This window comes from Leptodactylus fuscus, chromosome 7, assembly GCF_031893055.1.
Source record: "Leptodactylus fuscus isolate aLepFus1 chromosome 7, aLepFus1.hap2, whole genome shotgun sequence".
NCBI lineage: Eukaryota > Metazoa > Chordata > Amphibia > Anura > Leptodactylidae > Leptodactylus > Leptodactylus fuscus.
Genome location: NC_134271.1, coordinates 77,875,226 through 77,899,332, shown reverse-complemented (window position 1 = coordinate 77,899,332; position 24,107 = coordinate 77,875,226). Strand labels below are relative to the sequence as shown.

Genomic DNA, 24,107 nt, shown 5'->3' with positions numbered 1-24,107 from the left:
GCATACCATTAGTTTTCCCATAGATGTACATATCACTGTGACATAGTTAGGTTTCTATGAGCCCTGACTGTGTAATGCACTATGTTTTAAGCCAATTTTAAGTTGTGTTTTATACTGAACTTGTTCAACCCGAAACAAATCCCGTAAATGTCCTATAATAAGCGAACAAGCCCCTCCTGATCCTCTTCCCTAACTCAGTACAGACAAAGACACAACACTCAGGATCTGTCATTTTATTCATTCTTTGGTAAAACAGGTAAAACAAGCAAAACCCAGAAAGAAAATAAAATCCAGGATCCACTCTGCGGAAAACCCAAATAAGGAGACGAGCTCCTAAATCTAGGGCAGTGGGTATCTAGTTGAGAGCAGCCAGGGGGGAGACCCAGGGGTACGAGGTGCAGAGAGGAACAATCGAGAGAAACAGCCTGCGACTCAACACCAGAGGGCATCAGATAAAAGGCCCAAGTGCTTGGGTAAGTAAGGTCCCTGCCAGATCACTGACCTGTCTGAGCCACTGGTTCCTGCCTGAGCCACTGACCACTAAAGGAACTAAAAATTAGAGTGAGGGAACCTGCTATCTCTTCTATATGACCCTCTGACGGCACTGGTCTCTCTGAGTGCAATGGTTGTCTCTCACACCTCAGTAGTCTCTCCCCTGTCTCTCATCGGTGGGGGTGGGGCAGGATAGAGGGGCGCAGTGCAGTGATTGTGAGCAGTGGATCCCCCAAATTACTTCATGGGGGTAGAGTCATTGCAGAGTACAATCTCCAGCTCCTTGCGGTAGAGTCGTCCACCATCACACAGCGACATGATACTCTGGCGATAGCCAGTCAGGCTCTGAATATTCACTTCCTGCAATGAGACAAGATTCACAGGAAAGAAGAATATTTATCATCCACATGTCACAGACTTAAAATAGTTCTTCAGAACATAATAAAGATTAACAAGCAGCCAGAGCATTGATGGGGGGTGCTGGGTCCAGGATGCTGGAGGAAGACATTAGGTATGAAGATATGACTGTCCTCATTGTGTCCATGCAGTGATTCTTTACTAATTGATTAAGGCTTCACAATGGAAACCCATGGCCAATTCAGCTGCTCACCTTGGAAACACTGGGCTCACCTGAGAACTGTTCAGTACACAATAATATTCACAGACAGCATACACTCCTGGATTTTGTGCTGTCCATAAATGATCTTTTTTTTTGCATCCATGAAAAACAGATAACTTTTTTTGTGGATTTTTCAAAGTCTCTAAGTTCATGAAAAGCGGACAGCACACAGTTAGGATCCATATACTGACTGTGACATCCAAGGATCCATAGAATTTAATGGGCAACTGGGGTCTGCAAGACAGACCAAAACAGAGCATGGCTTCATTATTTTTGTGGCCATTAAAATCAATGGGTTTCTCTGTAGGCAGATTATGAATAACACGGACACGACACAGCAAGACCCACTCACATCGGGGTTATACAAGCAGAACTCTGACCAGCCAAGGTTATCAGAAGGGTATCCTCAATTCAGGGCAAGTAGACAAAACGTTGGTCCACACATTTATTGGAGGGTGAATGGGCTTCTGGTCACCTACAACATGATTGTTCCTTAATCTGCCCCATTTGTGGCTCTGAGCAGTTGGTTTGCCTTTTGGCTAGTTCATCAAAATAACATGTCAGGCATATGTTAAGATGTCAGATAGTTGTTCAGATGGCAGATAGTTGTTGAGTTGTTAGGCAATGAAGTGGCAAGCAGCGGTCAAGGTATAAGGCAGATGTAGACGTGTCAGACTGTTGTTGCAATGACAAGCAGTGTCAAGGCGCAGGCATTTGTTGAAGTATAAGCAGATGTTGTGATGTCAGGCAGTTCCTGAGATGTCAGATTGTTAAGGCCATAGGCATTAGCTGTATGATGAAATAGTGGTTGAAGTGTAGGGCAGATGTGGAGGTGTCAGGCAGCTGTTAAGGTGTTAAGCAATTGTCAAGCTATCAGGCATTAGTTGAGGTATAAAGCACATGCTGTGATGTCATGCAGATGTTGCAGTGTCAATCTCAGTGATAGTGGTCGCTGAAATTCTGTCTGTTGTTCTAATCCTTCATCATTCTGACATTTCTTTGTAGAATCGTTGGCATGGATCTGCTGAACCTGCTCACACAAGTTATACCCCTGCTGTTCATGTGCACCCATTCAGATACATTTATTCCTTCTTTCATTATGTTACTATAAACCACATCCCCTCCATACATCTCTGACCTAATCTCCCGCTATCTGCCTACACATAACCTCTGATCCTATATAAATAAATAATAATAAACTCATCTTCTTTGGGTCATCCTTTAATCTGTCACCTTAGTAACTCACCTTCTTGTTTTTTTCAAAGAAATCCTTCAGCAAAGCATCCAGTTCATTTTCATCAATGTATCCATTTCCATCCTGAAACAAGAGTCAGAGGTCAGAGTTCACACTTCAGCAGGCTCTGCACCAATGTTTTGCTTTATCATTACCTTGTCATAGAAGTTGAATATTGCATTGAACTCCTCACAGCTGAGTTTCATACCCTGGCGGAATAAGAGAATAAAAGAGATTAAACCCAGGTAATTACCATAGTTATGTCCACAGGATTCAGACCAAAGATATAATCATCGACCCTACAAGAGAAGTTCACATGCTCTAGAGTCATTGCGGGGAAGGGTGTGCTTTCTCATGCATCGTGTTGCAGAAAATTTGTGACTGACAAACAGTTTCATTCATCCGACAAGGGCTTCCGGAAATCCAGGTGTCTTATGTTAATAGAACCGCATTCACATGAATGGAGCTGATAAGTATAAGCTTACAGTATAAGAATGTACCCTAAAATCCTATGCACACAACTGAATGTGCATCCAAGTTGGGGATGATTTTGCAGTAGAATGCACTCAGAGAACACTCGGGATGACATAGTACATCCAAGTGCATTCCATAGTGAATTGTCTTCTGTGGTGGTTTTCGATTTGTTCTGTTCCCATTAAACAGAGCAGGATAGGACCTACACTATTTTCATTGGAATGGACTGGACCATCGGACGCCCCCTTGGGTTACACACTCAGACATGTGCATGGAGCCTAAGGCATCCTGCACTTGACCGTAGTGGTTTTTACTGTCTGCACATACTGATCTGCAATCTGAAAAAAATATGTCCACATGTCATCTGTAATCACGTATCTACAATAAAACAGCATGGTCACACCGCTGCAAAAAAAATAAATGTCTGTGTGTATGGTCCCATAGACTTTAATAGGGCCTTACTATTATCCATATTGCGGGTAAAATGATTACCAGGCAGATGTCGGATTATTGTGCTGTGATTATAAGGAGCGGCACCTGTGTACTCATCACATGACCATGGACCGAAAATCACATGACCATGGTCAGAGTTTTATCCTCTAGAACGTACGGCTCTCCAGTTGTTGCAAAACTACAACTCCCAGCATGCATACCTGCTCTGCAATTCTTGGAACTCCCATGGAAGTGAATGGAGCATGCTGGGAGTTGTAGTTTCATAGCAGCTGGAGAGCCGAAGGTTCACTACCCCTGCTCTAGAAGTAACAAAATGAATGACAGCAAGCAGAGATCTAGAAAACCGAGAGGAATTGATACAGAAAGTATATTGGAAAATTGTATATCTTTTTATTGTACATTTGTTTGTCAATATTGGTCTGAAAGTGGCCGACCCCTTTAAATTAATAGAACATGATAGATCTTTATATGATAACATTTCTAAACTTTCCTGAATTTCTATGAAAGGAAATATGCAATAAGTTATCCAGCTAATTTATTGTATATTAATAAGTGTAGAATTTAATATTTAATCATTTTTCATGTTATTTTGAAGTTGATCAGTAACTATTTTTCTGACTCTACCAAATCTGATTCGACTCAAACTTTTACTCCACAGCTCTGCCTAGTGCTATACTAAATAAAAGAGACCAGCACTGGAAGAGGATCAGCCATACCTGAAATTTTAGTAAGAAGTTTTCCTGCACAGGGAGCAGCCTGTAATACAACATATAATGATCAGCATACAGCACCATCACTTTTATACGCGCTATCACTTTAACAGGGGGCTGAGCCTGACTATCCTTTAGGCTGAAGCCCCACATGGCGTAAACACTGCAGCAAAAACCGCGGCTTTTTACAGTCCATACAAAATGGATTGGATTCTAGCGAATCCCATCCACACATTGCAGAAAAATATGCGCAGTGGAGATGCTGCAGTTTCCAAAACCATTGCGATTTTGGAAATCGCAGCATGTCAATTATACCTATGGAAATGGTGGTGGTTTCCCTATGTAAGCAGAAAGGACTTTCTATGAAAAGAGTTGTTTTTTTGCTGTGGCCCACTATGTGGGGCCTTAGCTTTAAGATGTTATTTTTGTAAACTGTCATACAACTTGTTACGAGAGATGGGCAAACTCCCAAGATTTGTTTAGTTTTGTGATGCTTGGGTCACTGAGTCATTTCGGGTCAAAGAAGTTTAGTATGAGCCAGCAGTGAAATTATTATACTTCAGACTATAATAATCTACCACAATGTAAGTCGCAGCGGCATCTTAAGCTGGGTTCACACTAGCGTCGGTGTCCAACAGCTAGTGTCCGATGCTAATGTCCGCGCAAGATTTTAGCATCGGACACTAGCTGTGTCCGTTTACAATTTGCATTATTTTAAATGGGATATCCCATTTAAAATAATGCAAATTGTAAATGGACACAGCTAGTGTCCGATGCTAAAATCTTGCGCGGACATTAGCATCGGACACTAGCTGTTGGACACCGACGCTAGTGTGAACCCAGCCTTAGTTCACCCAAGACAAATCCCCAATTATTCTGTTTCATAAATGGTTCGGTAAAAAACAAACAATTTGGGATATTCGGGGCGAACACGGCCCATGTCTACTTGTGACATATAATGAAGCCTGCTTTTTACCTGGACATCTCAGACAAGCAGAGCTTCCCGTCTCCATTCAGGTCAAACATGCGGAGCTGCAAAAGACAGGATTATAGTATGAGCTCAGAGGCTCAGTATACAAGCACTAACCATCAGCCTCACACTGCATGTTATATAAAGTGACCGCTAAACATTCTGCTGTACTTCACAATACACATATACAGTCCTATGAAAATGTTTGGGCACCCCTATTAATCTTAATCATTTTTTGTTCTAAATATTTTGGTGTTTGCAACAGCCATTTCAGTTTGATATATCTAATAACTGATGGACACAGTAATATTTCAGGATTGAAATGAGGTTTATTGTACTAACAGAAAATGTGCAATATGCATTAAACCAAAATTTGACCGGTGCAAAAGTATGGGCACCCTTATCATTTTATTGATTTGAATTCCCCTAACTACTTTTTACTGACTTACTGAAGCACAAAATTGGTTTTGTAACCTCAGTGAGCTTTGAACTTCATAGCCAGATGTATCCAATCATAAGAAAAGGTATTTAAGGTGGCCAATTGCAAGTTGATCTCCTATTTGAATCTCCTCTGAAGAGTGGCATCATGGGCTACTCAAAACAACTCTCAAATGATCTGAAAACAAAGATTGTTCAACATAGTTGTTCAGGGGAAGGATACAAAAAGTTGTCTCAGAGATTTAACCTGTCAGTTTCCACTGTGAGGAACATAGTAAGGAAATGGAAGACCACAGGGACAGTTCTTGTTAAGCCCAGAAGTGGCAGGCCAAGAAAAATATCAGAAAGGCAGAGAAGAAGAATGGTGAGAACAGTCAAGGACAATCCACAGACCACCTCCAAAGAGCTTCAGCATCATCTTGCTGCAGATGGTGTCACTGTGCATCGGTCAACTATACAGCGCACTTTGCACAAATAGAAGCTGTATGGGAGAGTGATGAGAAAGAAGCCGTTTCTGCACGTACGCCACAAATAGAGTTGCCTGAGGTATGAAAAAGCACATTTGGACAAGGCAGCTTCATTTTGGAAACAAAAATTGAGTTGTTTGGTTATAAAAAAAGGCGTTATGCATGGCGTCCAAAAAGAAACAGCATTCCAAGAAAAACACATGCTACCCACTGTAAAATTTGGTGGAGGTTCCATCATGCTTTGGGGCTGTGTGGCCAATGCCGGCATCGGGAATCTTGTTAAAGTTGAGAGTCGCATGGATTCCACTCAGTATCAGCAGATTCTTGAGAATAATGTTCAAGAATCAGTGACGAAGTTGAAGTTACGCCGGGGATGGATATTTCAGCAAGACAATGATCCAAAACACCGCTCCAAATCCTCAGGCATTCATGCAGAGGAACAATTACAATGTTCTGGAATGGCCATCCCAGTCCCCAGACCTGAATATCATTGAACATCTGTGGGATGATTTGAAGCGGGCTGTCCATGCTCGGCGACCATCTAACTTAACTGAACTTGAATTGTTTGTCCAAAATACCTTTATCCAGGATCCAGGAACTGATTAAAAGCTACAGGAAGCGACTAGAGGCTGTTATCTTTGCAAAAGGAGGATCTACTAAATATTAATGTCACTTTTCTGTTGAGGTGCCCATACTTTTGCACCGGTCAAATTTTGGTTTAATGCATATTGCACATTTTCTGTTAGTACAATAAACCTCATTTCAATCCTGAAATATTACTGTGTCCATCAGTTATTAGATATATCAAACTGAAATGGCTGTTATAAACACCAAAATATTTAGAACTAAAAATGATTAAGATTAATAGGGGTGCCCAAACTTTTTCATAGGACTGTATATCACACTGAGGGTAAGTTCACACAGGGTTTTTTGGTCTGGATTTTGATGCGGAAATCCGCCTCAGAATCTGGACCAAATAACGCCTCCCACGCCTAGCCGAGACTGGATGCCGATGAAGTGCCCCAGAATCCAGTTGCAGCATTCAGCTGTGGAATCTGCGGCAAGATAGGGCAACTCGCTTCTTTTTTCCGCGAGCGGGAACAAACCACTAGCGGAAAAAAGAAGTGAACAGCTCACACTGAAGTCAATGGGTGTTTATTGGAGCCAGATTATGAGGCGGATTCCGCGTCAAAATGCAGACCAAAAAACCCTGTGTGAACTTACCCTGATACAATCACTACAGTCTTTTTGTACTTACTATAGACTGAGTATATGCTATATTGTACTCACTAGTCTGCTTGTACTTTGTGTAGCCTGCCTGTACTGTGTGTATTTTACTTGTACCCAATATAGTTAGGTATACCCTTTAAATTATTTGTGCATGCTCAGCTATGTACGGTCTCTATATTCTATACAGTACATGCATATACTCTATACCAGGGGTCTCAAACTCGCGGCCCGCGGGCCGCATGCGGCCCCCCGAACAATTTTGTGCGGCCCGCACAAGCCTAGGGATGCCGGATCCAAGTTGAATCCGGACGTTTCACCATTTTGCCCACAGGCAGTTTTATATACTGCCGGAAAGCTGACAGTGCGCTGAGTTCAGCACACTGTCGGCTTTCCCGATGTGGGCCCAGTGTGAAGAGCTTACGGTCCGGTACCGTAGCTCTTCTATGGTCAGAAGAGCGTCTCTGACACTCAGTCAGAGACGTCCTTCTTCACAGCACAGCCAATCGCGCTGTGCTGTGAGAGCCGGGAGGCACGCCTCCTCCCTCCCTGATAATGCTCGTCTATGGATGAGTACTGCGAGCAGAGGGAGGGGGCGTTCCTCCCGGCTCTCACAGCACAGCGCGATTGGCTGTGCTGTGACGAAGGACGTCTCTGACTGAGTGTCAGAGACGCTCTTCTGACCATAGAAGAGCTACGGTACCGGACCGTAATCTCTTCACACTGGGCCCACATCGGGAAAGCCGACAGTGCGCTGAACTCAGCGCACTGTCAGCTTTCCGGCAGTATATAGAACTGCCTGTGGGCAAAATGGTGGAAGGTCCTCTTTAAACATTGAGGTGGAATGAAGGGGCTCATGACACTGGGGGCAGACGAAGGGAGGGGGGAGAACGGCATGACACTGGGGCAGAAATGGAGGGACATGAATCTGGGGGCAGAGATGGGGGGGACATGAAACTGGGGGCAGAAATGGAGGGACATGAATCTGGGGGCAGAGATGGGGGGACATGAATCTGGGGGCAGAGATGGAGGGACATGAATCTGAGGGCAGAGATGGGGGGACATGAATCTGGGGGCAGATGAAGGGTGTATATGTAACTGGGGGAAAGATGGAGGGGGGACATATAGTTTACGGGTGACTGTAGGAGGATTATACAGTGTGGGGGCACATGAAAAATGAATGGGCGGAGTCAACATAAAAGTGGGTGGAGCTAAATTTGCCGCGGTGCGGCCCACCGACTGGCTGGGATCTTGCTCTGCGGCCCACATGCTGAGTTGAGTTTGAGACCCCTGCTCTATACAGTAGTCTAGGCATACTCTTTACACTGTACCTGTAGACTCTATATTGTACTTTTACTCACTATTGTCTCTCTACAGTTCACCTGTACTCTATATAGTTAGACTGTTCTCTGTATAGTTTGCATATACATTGTATTGCTGGGGTGTACTCTCTATACACTACCTGTAGTCACTAGAGTTTGGATATAATCACTATAGTTGTGTGTTTTCTGTAGTGGTGTTGTAGTTTGTTATGTTGGGGTATACTTACTGTAGTCAGAGTATACTCTTTATTATAATCATGGGATACTCCCCCAAACTCTTTATTAGTGTATTTTTAATAATCAGAGGTATCCTATCAATTGTCAGGGTTCGCTCTCTAGAATAAGGGTGTAATTTCTAGGCTCAAGATGTACTCACTATAGTCTGGGTGTACTCATGAAGTTTCTTTTCATCAAATGGTCGGTTTGCTTTCTTCAGCAGATCAGACAGGAATCCCTAAAGGCATCAGAAAAGAAATGTCATCAGATATATAACATGGGCGTGTATCACAGTTATTAGATGGGAAAGGAAGAATCCATTTTGACATGGGGAACTGTGAGGCAGTTATTATATTAGGCAAATGCGGAAAACATTATGTAGAGGCACATGGGGTAGTTATTACACGTATGGACATTAGTTAATCATTACATGGGGGGACATGGGCCAGTTATTACATGGGGAGAATTGGCCAGTTATTATATGGAGGACTTAGGACAGTTATGAGGAGGGACAAGGACCCTATTACCCTGCAGGTCTTCTGTTCTCACCTTTAGTTCATTGGCTTCAATGTAACCACTTCTGTCTGTGTCGTATTTCCTCCAGGCCTGAAATGGTATTAACAAATGAAATATCTGCCTGCCCAATGTGGTAGAAAGCAGCAAGTAAGGGCTTATTCACATATTTGATTACAACAGATTACACATGGCATTATTAAATGAGAGACATATTTTGTCCTAAGTTGACATGAAAAATGGATCAAACTTTTTAACAAAATTGCTATAATTGTCAGTGCTCTGGATCTGTGAAAAACAGTCAGCACATGAGGCATCTGAGTTCTCTTTGATTTTCATGGATCCATACATTAAAATGGGGGTGACTAGTCCGCAAAACAAAGCATGCCTGTTTTTTTAATGGACCAGTCTTAGCGGAAAAAAAAAATGTCTGAGCAGAAACATACAATTAACTGCATCTGTGTGCTTTCCACAGGGAACACAGACAGCAGATGTCCATTAAAGACAGATGTCTGAATAAGCCCTAATAGTGAACCAACAATACAGATAGGTGTGTACAGGTGGGGTGTAATGTAATACACTAGACGTGAGTGCATCAGGAGAATTTTTATAGGTAGGGTGTACTGTGGTGCAGTACAGGTGGGGTGCAGTGCGTTACAGCAGAGGAGAGCATGTACTATGGGGAATGTAATGTGCAGTACAGATAAGTGTGTACAGATTGAATGTACTGCAGTTGTGGTGAGTGTGAGGCCTCTTGCAGACGACCATGGCCGTGATCAGTGTGCTATTCATTTCTATGGGCTTGTACTCACAGCCAGCTTGAAGCACACAGTGTGCAACCAGCCTAAGTATATACCAATGTATGTGTAGTGCAGTAGAGGAGAATATGTACAGGTAGAAGTGAATTTACAATTAGAGGTAATGTGTGGTGTAGTGTTGTGGAGTACAGGTGAGTGTGTTTAGGGTGGATTTAGAGTGGTGCAGTAGGGATAAGTATGAATGGGGGATAATGTGGTGCCGTAGATAAGAGTATGTACAGATGGAGTGTAGTGTGATACACTAGGAGTCAGCATACACATGTGTAATGTATGTAATGTAAGGTGTAATGTGCGTAGGTGTGGTGCCATATATTATGTACGAGCTTAGTGTAGTGTGGTGCATTAGAAGCAAGTCTGTACAGATGTGGTGTAGTGTGTGCATAAAGTACCTCCATAAATTCAGTGCTGGAACCGGCGTGTTGCCTGAAGCAGAGCAGGAAATTTTCTTCTGTCGGCAAAATCTGAGCCAACTAAGAGGAGAAAATGTAGATAAATTAACACAATGATGCGTGCAATGGATGGTATACTCAGCTGTACACTTTACACACAATTGGCATCGCTCAAATTACAGGGTCAAACACAGCAAAACCCAATTCCTCTTCTGCAATCTTGTCCATCTCCTCACAACATCTCAAGCTGGAGGTGAGATCTGCACGCTGTGGTGCCTACAGGATGAGGAACTACTATGTCTCACCACCCCTTCTTGAGGATCAGTACCGAGGAATTGTACTTCCAGCAATACACTACACTGCAGAGGACTCACCTCAGACATCTCAATGCGACCATCTGCATTCTTGTCATACTTCTGCATGAACTCCTTTAGCTTCTCTCCAATGTTTATGCTGGACCCTTCCTAATCACAGAACAGGAAACAATGTCAGTTCATGGTGTGCTGCTTCATATTACCAGTAGAGGGCACTAGCAAACACAGACAAAGAGGAAGCGTCGCACCTGTCCTCAGACGTTCTCTCCCATTGTGATCCACATATGGATTTAGCTTTAAAAAACTGAATGCAAGAACCTGGGGAACATTTATCAAGCCATTTGTGGATTTTATGTCTAAGTTTGCCCCTATTTTCTTGTTTTTTGGGAGGACTTGCAAGATTTACTATTCATTTTCCTGTTTTCTCAACAAATTCACTCTCCTTGTCATTTTGAGATATTGTCAGGAAAAGGAGGTACGGCGTATTTTGAATAATATATTTTTTCAATACATTTACATGTGTTTCTGTTTTAAAATGCTCAGAATAGGCACAAACGCACTATAGTACATGGGTAGTGTAAAAAATCCCATCATATCAGACAACACTGGAATCACATTTCCGTTTTGCACAAGATTTAGGATGCAGTTGATAAATTAGGTGCAAAAATTGGCAAGAAGAAAAAAGGAGCCAACAGAAATGCACTAATGATAAATAAACCCACAAACTTACACTGCAGCAGGAGGTTCAGACCTAAGAAGACCTGCCATTCAAGGATATGAGAAGCTGGGTGCCCATAATGATAGCTGTATTGGTTGTATCCAGCTTTCCTAGAAAAAGGACCTTTGGGGGTCATTTTACTTGGAGGAGATATTGTTATATGACTGTTTCTTACCACTCCAGCTCCTCTCCTTGCAGCTTCCAACTCCTGGAAGAAATTCTCCAGCTCCTTCCCTTCAATGTACCCGTTTCCTGGAAAGATGAGAAGCAATGAGAGTGTCACCACCAGCACTAATGGTTGAAGACACAACAGGTCTGGTCCACTTCCTACTAAAAATTAACAGATTGTTTGCCACCTCTAAAGCAGAAATTCAGCTGCTCTCATGTCACTTCTTCCTAAAACATTCCATAAACCTAACAAATCCCATAAACTACATGTTTACCCGGAATCACAATTTCCCCTTTAATCATCCACAGGACGCTCAGTCTGGGGAGATGTTGGCAGGGACACTGTTCAAGAGGTCTGAAAAGCCCAATGAAATAGCTCATCTGATAGGTAATGTCACTGTCAGCCTATAAGATATTAGCTGTTTTAGTGTTGCTGCAAATTAAGATATACTAATACCGCCCACTTGGCTAATATACTCTAATCTGAAACAACATTAAAAGGGTTTATATTTTTGGAATGGTTGAACAGATCTGGATAAACAAAACAACAAAATGCTCAAGGTGACACCACCTATTAGATGATGTATGACTTTCGGCTTTTCAGACCTGGTGAATAGTCCCCTTTAAAGGGATGTGTCCCTACACAGTGTGACACTGACAGCAGGGAATGAACAATATCAGTGCCGACAAGCGCCCCTAGTGGTCAATTTATTCAGAAATTTCCAGGACACTGCTTCCAGATTTAAAGGGGACCTTTCGCCATCTCTACAGCAATTTGCATCCCTCGATATGTGCTACTCCAGTGATTCCCATCCAGTTGGAGTTTTTTCTGTATCCCACACGGATTTGGAGCAATCATTTTGGATATTTTCAGCAGATCTATGCTCCCTACTGTTGCTGCTCCAGTCCAGGACAGCCCACATGACAATAGAGAGCCAAATTAGCATATTGGGAGCTGAAAATAACTGCACTATTTACTCAGGAACAGAAGAGGGCTCAAAAAAAAAAAATTCTAACAGCATAGGACTCAGAGAGCAGAGCCTGTTGAAAGATGCAAAGAGCTGGAGTTTTTGGAGGTGCTGAAATGGTCTCTTTAATAAAGCAGGCTCCAGAAATGTTATATAATGGGATAGACAATATTAACTAAAACAGACATGTCAGGAGGGGTGACAAGTGCTCTTTATCTATTCCAGCATGATTAACATAACTAAATTGTGGATCTCTAGTGTCAAACAATCAGTTGTTGCCTCCTTAACCCTACAGCTATAGTGTACAAGGGCCCTGCACAGTTCTCCAGATATAGTCTTTCTTTCAGCAGAATTTTCTGCTTTTTTTTTTTTTTAAATTCAAACAATTTTCTGCTTTTGAGAGGGGTAAACCAAATCCTTGATGCTCTAGGACTGGGCAGCAAAGAACAGGCAGATATTTCTATCTTGTAGATGTACAGGAAAGCTAGGGTGTAAAGGCATAATAGGTCATTTTATTAGAACAAATGAGAGGTCTTATCTGGGGACACACCGTACGAGGACAGGGTTCTAGGGTGACAGAGTCATACCTGAGAACATACTAGGGCAGTATTGAGGGGATAATATCTGGAAACACACAAGACAGTATTTAGGGTGAGGGTTAATATTCTGGGTACACACTGAGATAAATTTTGAGACACACTGGGCAGTATTTAGTGTAGATGTGATATTCTGAGGACACTAGGGAATAAGATTCTGGGGTCAGGATATTACTGTGCAGCATTTGGAGCTATGTGTGATCACAGATTTCTGAACTAAGGGGATCATATCTGAGTAAACACTTAGGCAATATTAGGGTCAGGGGTAATATTTTGTAGACACACAGGGACAGGATTCTGGGATGAGATGCAGTATTTTGGGCTAGGGTTAATAATCATGGTGGGGTAGGATTCTGGGTTGAGAGGTACTGGAGCAGCATTCAGGGTGATATTCCTCGGGACCCATCAGGCATAAACTGAGCCGCAGCTGTGCTACTGTTTTCAATGTCATCTCAGAATTTCCCCCGTGTTCTCTAATCTCTGGTGATTTCTCTTCTCGCCGGGGACTTGGAGTCTTTTCACTAATCGTTGAATTTGTAAACAAACACCAGGGAGAATTTGAGATGGGGGCTGGTGATCAAGAATTTCTATAGCGAAGGATCAGACGTTATATGTGCTGCACCCCACCAGCTCACAGTGGCCCTTTTATCTCCCCTGACTTGCTGTTGGGAGAGAAGTACTCTATACATCAAGCTAAAGGTAAGGATTTGAATTTTCCGATCATATCTCTGTGCCCCCCATGTTTCTAATTACTGGGACCTCACACCTATCACCATCATCCTGCCAGTCATATACGACCCTGTGTCTCCTTACTTTCATTCACAGATATCTCATATAAGTGACTGCTAATATAGTGTGAGTGTGTGTGTGTGTGTGTGTGTGTGTGTGTGTGTGTGTGTGTGTGTGTCTGTATGGAGGGGGTAACAGGTGTGATATGCAAAGAGGAGCATGGAGGCTGGTGACTGCTGCTGATGGTTAGGGTGTTACAGTTTGGAGAACTCTTCCTGGTGTAGGTGATATGAGTAGCATGATCCAATGTCCAGAGAACTTTTGGCATCGGTGGTCAAGCTGGCACTGTCAAGTGTCCAAAGGGTGCCTGATTTTGGTGGTAAAGGTGGGAGGTTCCAGTATATGGAGTATGTCTGGTATTGGTGGTTAGGGTTCAGTGTCCAAAAGACTGCCAGTATTATTGGTCAAGGTTTCACAAAAGCAGGATTTCTGCTGTCAGTTGTCAGGATGGTATTGTTCAATATCTGGAGAACTCCTGGTATCAGTGGTTATGGTGGCACAGCCCAGTGTCTGAAGGACTTCTGGTACTGATGGTCATGGTGGTATGGTCCATAGTCCACTAGACTCCTGGTTCCAGAGGATTCCTGGTTATAGTGGTCAGGGTGGCACAGCTGAGAGTCTGGAGAATGCCCTGAGGATCAGGAAAGCACCAGATGACTCCTGGTATCAGTGGTCATGATGCCATGGTTCAGTGTCTTGAAGAATTCTGGTGATGGTGGTCAGAGTAGTATGGTCTAGTCTCCTGGTATCAGCACTCAGGTTGGTATCTTTTAAAGTCCAGAAGACTACTGATATTTGTAGGTCAGGGTGGTTCTGGAGGATTCCTGATAGTGGTGGCCAGCGTGACATGTTCCAATGTCTAGTGGACTCCTGATATTGGTAGTCAAGATGGTGTGGTCCAAAGACCCATTCTATCATTATGTAATGTCCTGTTATAGGGATGCAGTGTGCGGGAGAGTGTAAGGACAGGGACTTTTAACCCTCTAATTCCCTGCAGGGAGGTGTGTGTAGGGGGGGGGGAGCATTTGTGGGGTACTAAACACAGGGCAGTTAAAGTTTGGGGTGTGAGTAGCTCTTACCATCAGAGTCATAATGTTTCCATATATCCAGGAACTGGGAGGCTGTGAGCTCGGCCAGGTGCAGATACAGAGGCTGCTGCTTGTGTGCCATCATTCCCAGTGAGAGCAGCAAGTGATGTAGCTTCAGCGCGTTCTCTCCAGTGATTCACATCTACCCCGCGCTGCTCCTTTATATACAACTCTCCGAGGCTGCAGTGCGGGATCTTTCCCACAGAGGGCGGTGCTGAGCCGCACTCCTCGCAGATGGTGACACCGCAGTGGTGGATACCTGGAGCCGCTGTACAGTGATGGAGAGACAACACGATAAGATGGGAGTGCGGAGCAGTGTGCCACAGTGCAGGTGTCCAGCCATGGCACCCAGAGCTATGCAGGACACGTGTATTCTGTACACTGAGGACCAGTCCTATAGATGGGACATGTATGTGAGGCAGCTCCTCTGGGGGAACTAATGGAACTGGCTAGTAGGAAGAAGCTGCTGGACAAGACTGGGTGTTAGAATGTATCTATAGCAACCAGACTGACAGAACTGATAGATGAAATGTGCTGAGCTGACTCTCATTCAGCCTCATTTATAATGCACATTCCTGGACTCTTATAGTGAGTGGTACAGAAAGTAAGAAGCTATGACTGGTAATATGACAGGAAACTGACAGAAGGTTGTGTGTCTGTAGTCAGGTCAAGAAGCAGCTACAAGAGCCCATACATAAATGTGGTGTACAGTTATGAACATGGTGTGATCATTAGCCTGTGGTGTCTGCTCACAGATAGTTGTTAGTCTGTGCCGGACCAGTGTCCACCAGTAAAAGTCAGATGGTCCAGCAGGGCCGGCTCCAGGTTTTTATGGGCCCTTGGGCGACAGAGCCTCAGTGGGCCCCCTTGTAAAGGAGGCGGGGGAGTCGAGACACTGTGCGTCACAGATGAAGCGAGTGACGTGACGCAGGAGTGTGGCGTCACCAACGCCATACCTCCCAATTTTTAAAGAGTAGAAAGAGGGGCAAAATGTGTGGCGCGCTCTGCGTGCCGTGGAAAATTTGTCTCCACCCACTTTTATGTTGACTCCGCCCATTCTCATTCATTTATCATGTGCTCCCACACAGTATAATCCTCCTACAGTCACCCGTAAATTATATGCCCCCCCCTCCATCTCTCCCCCAGTTTCATATACACCCTTCCTCTGCCCCCAGTTTCATGTCCCCCCCTCCATCTCTGTCCCCAGTTTCATCACGTTCTCCACGCCTCCCAATAGAGTGCAATGGGTTCCGCTAGCGGAAAAAAAGCTTCCTTCAGGCAGATTCCACCTGCAAAAACCAACGCAGTCAATGGGAGGCAGAAAATCCACGTGAAATTGGCAAAACCACATGGAAAAACCGCTAGCGGTTTTTTCAAGGTCCGTACACTGTGCTGAAAAAAAAAAAAACATTTCCTAATTCCTGAAGTCGATTTTTTCCTTGCCAAAATCCTTGCCAAAAAACTCAGTGTGAATGGACCCAAAGGGTTCATACACTTGGAGGAAAATGGTGAGGAATTTGGTGTTGAAATTTCCACACTGAAAAAAAACCCTCCACTAGTGGAAAAAAAGCTAGCAGAACCCATTGAAATCAATGGGAGGCTTTTTTTTTCAGCGTGGAAAATTCCACACCAAATTCCTCACCATTTTCCTCCATGTGAATGGACCCTTATTGTTTCTGTCCTGGGGCCCTGTCAGGAGCCTCCTGCCTGTCTGTCTCTTGCCTTGAACTAGGGCCCTCTTAGCTCTGTGAGCCAGGGATATGTGCCCACAAAGCAGAAGACATCAAGCAACAACAAAATGTTGCTTATTGGGCACCCTTAGGCTAGGTTCACATCTATGTTGGAGACTCTGCTGCAGATTCCGACTAAAATCGTTGGAGAGAAGAATCCTACATGAGGGACTTTTCTCTCTGTCAGTTTCAGTATAAAGCCGGCAGAAACATGATGGACACCTGGCAAACCCAATTATAGTCTATGGAGGTCTGAGGGTAACTCCTTTTTTAGCGGATGGACTCTTCGTAGTTCGGGTCCCCATGCGGACCAATGCTATTGTGAACCTAGCTTCTAGTGTGATTGAGAAGATACAGCCCAGCGAAGGATACTGTTTGGCCTGACTCCGCACCTAGATGTCTTCTCAGCGGTTCAGTGTCTACAGTATATAAAAATAAACTGGGTAGTTCCTTAAATAATCTACCCTGTTTATTGTACTGATGTATAGCCTTGTTGAAATTCTGTATGGTGGGTACCAGTATGCAGTACGACAAGTATATTGGCATACCAGGGTGAGCTGAGGGCACAGATGGCTCAAGGGCCCATTGGAAGATTTACTTGTGCACCTGTGGACCAGTCCAAGCCTGTTGCTGGCGTACCAAACAGCACCATTCCCAGCACCATTGGTCTGAATAACATTAGCGGGTGATATACTGTACATGAGTTTTATTTACTTACAGAAAGTGACTATTTGGTTTATTATAATCAGTTGTTAGTATTTCATATTAAAGGGGTTGCCCAGTATATTTTAGTGCTGGGGTAGAAGGCTTGGGAAGGTGAAACCCCATACTCATCTGTTCCTAGCACTCCAGTGTTCCCCACCGATGTTTGGTCCAGCAACATCCAGGGGCTTGTTTCCAGCAGAGGTCCTTGGCACATGTGACCGCTGAGGGCAATCATTGGCCTCAGCAGTCACAGGAGAGGATCCAGGACATCACCAGTGATGTATGAAAGTGACATCCTGGGTCCTTTCCTGAGACCACTGATTGCCCTCAGCAGTCACATACAGTGAGGACTTCTGCTGGAACAAGCCTCCAGGCGCCACTGGATCAGAGAAGTTTGACCTTCCCAGGCCACCTGCCCCAGCACTAAAATATCCTGGACAACCCCTTTAAGTCCTTTGTCAACAATGCCAATATCTACAACTATATCATACTGGCCTGACTTATAAAATCATCAGATATGCATGCATCATACTGCTCTGGCCTATGACATCAGCAGACATATAAATTTAAAGGGATTCTACCACTAAAACAACATATTTATATTTACCACATCAGAATAGCCTTAAGAAAGGCTACTACCTTGCTCAATCGCCTCCGGCCCGCCGTTCCGTAGAAATACCGGCTTTTACCAGTATGCAAATGAGTTCTCTCGCAGCAATGAGGGCAGGCCTCAGCGCTCAAACGGCAATGGGGGCGTCCCCACTGCTGCCAGAGCTCTCTCCAGCGATGCCTCCATCTTCAACAGCAACCGCGTCTTCTTCCAGCTGGGGTCACACTCCGCTGTTGTGCGCATGCGCAGTACGCAGGCCGGGTTCATGTGACATCAGAGACGTCAGACAACTAGGCCTGAAGCCTGCCTGGATCGTGGAGAGGTAAGTAACAGTGATTTTTATTACCTCTCTCCGGCCTCCAATCATTATACTCGGGGGTCTGCAAAGACCCCTGAGTATAATAATAGTCTTTGTGGGGCCCGCGGTGTCACTTACCAATCCCAGCCCAGCCAGGATCGGTAAGTAAATAGGGCCCGTTACCGGCTGGAGTAACTCCAGCCGGTAACGGCCTATTAAGAAAAAAGAAAAAAACGCAGCGGTATCGGCTGTCGACGGGCCCCTAAGGTCCCGGGCAATGTGGTAGCCGCTACCACATTAGTTACGCCTCCTTGACTTGCTATACATTATGTCCCTGGGATTCCCCAGTTGGAGGAATACCATAGAACTACAAACTTGGATCTTATATATACCTTTCCTCATATTAGTCAGCACTTATATGTATTTATGCATATTCTATGATTTATTGTAGAGTCTAATGAAGGTCTGTTGTCTGAAATGTTCACACATCTCTAATTCTAGTTGTATTTTGTTATCTATGTACTTGGATTATTGAATTTTTGGATACACTGACGTACATTAGCGTTTCTTGGATGTATTATTCACAATTGATAAATACACCGAACCAGTGATTAATAAGCTTTCATATCTGCACTTTTGAGTGTGATATATATATACTGTATATACTGCTAGTACAATACTTGCGGCTTTGCTCGCAGAAAATATATTAAATTTTTAGTTATGTTAGCTAAAGTAAAATTTTCAATGTCACACTGAAATCTTTTTTTCCACTTTAAATTTGCATTATTTTGGCATTTTACTAATTTGTTGTAACATTGATGTGTACAACTTTTTTTCTTTTTTTTTTTAATTTCACCATTTTTATTGATTGTACATATTCAATACATATTATGTAGGATAAACTATTACAACTATTTTTTTTTATCAAAAATTTAAATTTATGCACCTTACACAAACATATAAAACATTTACACCCAATTAACAACATAGTGCAACCCTTCCCCCCTCCCTCTAGTCAGTTTAATCTATAAGAAGTTCACGGACAAATGAATAAAATTGCTTTACGGTTAAACAGCTATCTATTGTGGTGCTTTTTGGTAAACAATGTTTCTGGTTTTACCTTTAGGTAAATATATGAAAAGATTTTAGGAGTTATCCACTCTAGAGCAAGCAACGTACAACTGTCCATGTGAAAAACACGAACTCTCCAAATTAATGCTGGCTACTTTAAGTGATTGACCTTGTGCCTTTCCGGGCCGTGGATTCTACAGCTCAATAGACTTCTATGGAGCCTGCAAAATTCACAGCTTTGTGCACAAAGAAGTCTATGGAACTGCTAAATCCATGGCCTGCGGGCCCATGAAAAATACTATAGTGTGCAAATAGCCACTAAGAATACCAGACGTGTTTTGTCCATGCATGCATGTATGTGTGTGTGTGTGCACGCATGTGATCCATGTTTATGTATGCATGTGTGTGTGCATTCACGTGTGTGATCCGTGTATGTGCGCATGTGATCCATGTGTTTGTGCGTGCGCAGTGCAAGTATCCATGTGTGCAGTAGTTGTGTGAGTATGCATGTGCTCTGTTCGTCCGTGTACGTAGTGTGCATCCATCTGAGTGTGTTTGCATGCATTTGTGGTCCGTGTGTGTGTGTGGTATTTGTGGGGTGGTGTTTGTGTTGTGAGTGTCTATAGTGGTTGGTGGTTGTGTGATGTGTTGTGGCATTTGTGTGGTGTTGTGCTTGTGGGTTGGTGTATGTGTGCTGTGTGTGTGATGTTTATATGGTGTTTGTGAAATGTTTGATTGCTGTGTGTGGTGGTGCGGCCCCTTTAGCAGCGACTATTCGGTGCCATTGCTATAATCCGTCCCTGTCAGTCACAATTGTTGTTTTCCCCTTATCACTTTCACTTTCACCTTCACATTTCCCCATTATATGTATAGGGCTTAACTTCTGGGTCCCCAGTCTCATGATGGGGGGGGGGGGGGATGCTAGCGGGATGTAACATGCGCAGTATTCTGCTCCTGTGGGTGGAGAGGGGGCATGCCAAATTTCACCCAAATCGGGCGAGAACTGTGGATTTGTACAGAGCGGACCACTACAGATTTTGAGTTCCATAGATATAATTAGATAAACATATATCATTCTGCCCTGACCTGTGATATCATCAGACATACCTACCCCACATTGCCCTGACCTGTGACATCATTAGATATACATATATCATTCTGTACTGATCCATAGCATTTTCTTTTTGTTTGTTGTTTTGTTTTTTTGACATTACATTTTTGTTCAAAGAAAACTTATTTATTGTAGATAAAACTTGAAAATATCTCCATTGTTTAACAATGGGTGAGAGATATCTTCTTGGCCTGATCTTCTGTGAAAGAGTAGGAATGAAGATAAGGAAGATAGGGAGTTGAGGTACAGGTCAACAGCATTTTTGGGGCCAAAGATATTTCAACGAATTTAGGGTAACTTTGGGGTGCTGATTCTGAATATGTCATCAGTTTTGCCAGATTGGCTCAAGTTTTTGAGATTTGAGATTCCATGTTAGGATACTCCCATTTTCGTTTCTTAGGGTGCATGAACACTGAGTAACGCCGGGCGTGTATGAGAGCCGTACACGCCGGCATTACAGCAGACTGCCGAACACTTCCCATTCACTTCAATGGGAGCGCTCGTAACAGCGGCGTTTACGAGCGCTCCCATTGAAGTGAATGGGAAGTGTTCGGCAGCCCTGCTGTAACGCCGGCGTGTACGGCTCTCATACACGCCCGGCGTTACTCAGTGTGCATGCACCCTTATGCTTATTGAATCCTTGCACTTGCACTGCACAGAAATAACAGTCATCATGATGATTTTTTTGCTCTCTCCACACCATTGGAACACCAAATTTGAAGCTTTTTCTTTGTCCTTTGCTCCATTTTCGTAATAATTCGATACATGCTTTGCACACTATGTGTGGTGCCCAAGACTTGTCTTGGTCCCCAAGCATAACCTCAAAATAGGCCAAATACACTTTTTTTTATGAAGTCTGTTATGTTTCTTCTATGTTTTTGCAGTGTATATTCACTACAAATGTAACAGAATGAGTCTGGATCGTTAAGACAACTTCTTCTTGATGAGTTCATGCTTTTCATTGGAAAACAGACAACAACATAAAGTTAGTGCAAAAATCAAGCTATGAACAAACTTTTAGAACACTAATTAACAAAAAACTATATTGAGAACTGCTCAGTTCAAGTACTAATCCAAAGAAATTAATGAGATGATGCGTCGCATTTACCAACAAGTGCTATAAATAAGATACCAAAAATCTCAAAAACTTGAGCCAATCTGGCAAAACTGATAGCATATTCAGAATCAGCACCCCAAAAATACCCCAAATTCATTAAAATATTTTGGACACCAGTAATTTTTTTTTTTTTTGTTGACCTGTGTTATCATTATTTATTTTAAGAGCACCATTAAGCAAGTCCATGGTGCATTACATTTGAAGAGGGTTTACATACAAAACACAAAATAAACACATACAAAAACAAGTGCAATAGACTAACTTAGTGACCAACTGGTAGGGTGCATGCACACTACGTAACGCCGGGCGTGTATGAGAGCCGTACACGCCGGCATTACGGCAGACTGCCGAACACTTCCCATTCACTTCAATGGGAGCGCTCGTAACAGCGGCGTTTACGAGCGCTCCCATTGAAGTGAATGGGAAGTGTTCGGCAGCCCTGCTGTAATGCCGGCGTGTACGGCTCTCATACACGCCCGGCGTTACGTAGTGTGCATGCACCCGTAGAGTGTAATAAAGGACCTTACCTTCAAGGGCTCACAATCTATTAGGGAAGTAGGAGAGACAGTAGGGAAGGGTAGAAACTGTTCGGATGCATGGTGTAGTGGCAGCAGGTTATTGAAGGTTGTAGGTGTTCTGAGAGAAATGATGAGTCTTCAGGGACCTCTTGAAGGTTGTGATTGTGGGTGACAGTCTTATATACTGTAGTAGCAAGTTCCAGAGTAAAGGGATGCATGGAAGACATCTTTGATGCGGTTGTGTAAATAGGGGATAAATGTAGAGAGAAGGAGGACTTGAGAGGATTGGCAAATACATGTGGGGAAATTAAAACAGAGATGTACTGTATTGATGGGACAGGTTTTGGATGGCCTTGTGTGTAAGAGTCTGCATTTTAAACTCTATTTTCTTGGTACTGGGTAGCCAGTGAAGGGATTGGCAGAGGGGAGAGACTGATGAATAACATGGAGGAAGTAGGATTATGCAACTGGCATAGTTGTGGGTGAACTAGAGGGTGGACTTTCCTGTGGAAGGCCACAGGAAAGGGTGTGGCAGTAGTCCAAATGGGATATGTGATGGCGTAAACTAGCATTTTTGTAATTTAAGGGGTGTGGAAAAAATGTTTTTGAGATGGAGGTGGCAGGAGGTGTTGAGTGCTTAGATGTGAGGCCTGAAGGACAGAGTAGAATCAAAGGTTACCCCAAGGCAATGAGCAATTGGGACTGAGGTGTGTCTTTTTTTACTAAGTATCACACTATGCAATGCTAGTGTAGAAGTGTTGCTTGGGACCCTTCAACACCTCCAACAAACCATGAGTGCCGTACAGCAAATATACTTGAGCTGAACCCAGCAGGAATTGTTCTTGATACCATAACGTGTGCTAAAAACTATAATTTCCCCTAAGTCCAAACCGCAGCACAACTGATGGGGTATTCCTGCCCCTGTGTGCGGTTTAGGACAGGTGGATTTTTAATTAAATTAATAAAGCAATTGACCCCCTCTATAAGAAGGTAAGAGGAACCTCCTCCTCTTGTGTTTTTTACTGTCCTGTTTGTGGGACAGATGGAGGAGGCTTTCTAGCCTCCTGTATGGATTGGAGGAAGGTGTCGTAGAGCCTTCCTATTCTCCTTTTTCTTTCTTTCTGAGAGAAAGATCTGGGTTTATATTCCAGTCTTTTGTCTTTCCTGTTACTGCCATTTTTCAGCTGTGTTGCAGCTTGTTCATTGCCAGCAGTAAGTTAAGCAGAGTCCTCTCCAACTTTACCTGTGTCCAGTGCAGAAACTAAAGCACTATTTTCTATTGCTATGGGCACTCTGTCAACTGCCTGTTGTTTGTCAGCGCCTGTGCGCACTCACCTGTGCTGCTCAGCCGTGGAAGTCATTTCACTGCCATTATGGTAAGATCCAACCAAACTTTTTATGTCTTGCAGCTTTTTAAGGTGCATTTAGTTCCTTAGTGGAGACCATATGCTGTGGACCTAAGTATAGAGGTTCACATATACCTGTGTATTATCACTGCTTGATAAGTGTATATTTGTTTATTGCTCACTTGATGGTGTATTCTCCAAGTTATATTTAATGGTGTCTATCTTCCAGTCTGCTGTTGCAGACTCTGTGCTCTCACTTGGCTGACGGGCTGGGTTGCTCCGCTGCCTTAAATCGCAGCTAATGTGAACAACAGCCTATTAATGCAGTGAGTTTAAGGATCACTGGATTCTCAGCGCTTGTATATATCCAGATGTCCTCCTCTTCTCCCAAAGGGGATGAAGCTCCGAGACTGAAAGGGTCGTCCAAGCGCAGGCACTTCGCCTGCAGAGATTGCAACATTCCGCTTCCTGACGGATACGAATTTAATAGATGCCGTCAGTGTAGGGCCCCTCCTCCTGAGGAACCTGCACTTCGTGACATGGTCACATGGGTTAAAGAGTTTCTCTGACTTCATGCATGACATGAAGGACTCCCTCTCTCACTCTGCCAAAAGACCC

At 43.5% G+C, this 24,107-nt stretch overlaps 1 protein-coding gene across 1 annotated transcript; it reads right to left on the bottom strand.

Annotated features, from left to right (window-relative positions):
• Nucleotides 1-218: 218 nt before the first annotated feature.
• CALB2 (calbindin 2) lies at nt 219-15,138 on the bottom strand. Its single transcript, XM_075282215.1, has 11 exons — nt 14,975-15,138; nt 11,550-11,626; nt 10,717-10,806; nt 10,343-10,423; nt 9,172-9,228; nt 8,783-8,860; nt 4,959-5,014; nt 3,989-4,028; nt 2,501-2,554; nt 2,358-2,429; nt 219-852 (listed from the first exon to the last, which is right to left on the bottom strand). Exons 1-11 carry the CDS (start codon nt 15,066-15,068, stop codon nt 730-732), a joined length of 822 nt encoding a protein of 273 aa, XP_075138316.1. The 5' UTR covers nt 15,069-15,138; the 3' UTR covers nt 219-729.
• Nucleotides 15,139-24,107: the final 8,969 nt, after the last annotated feature.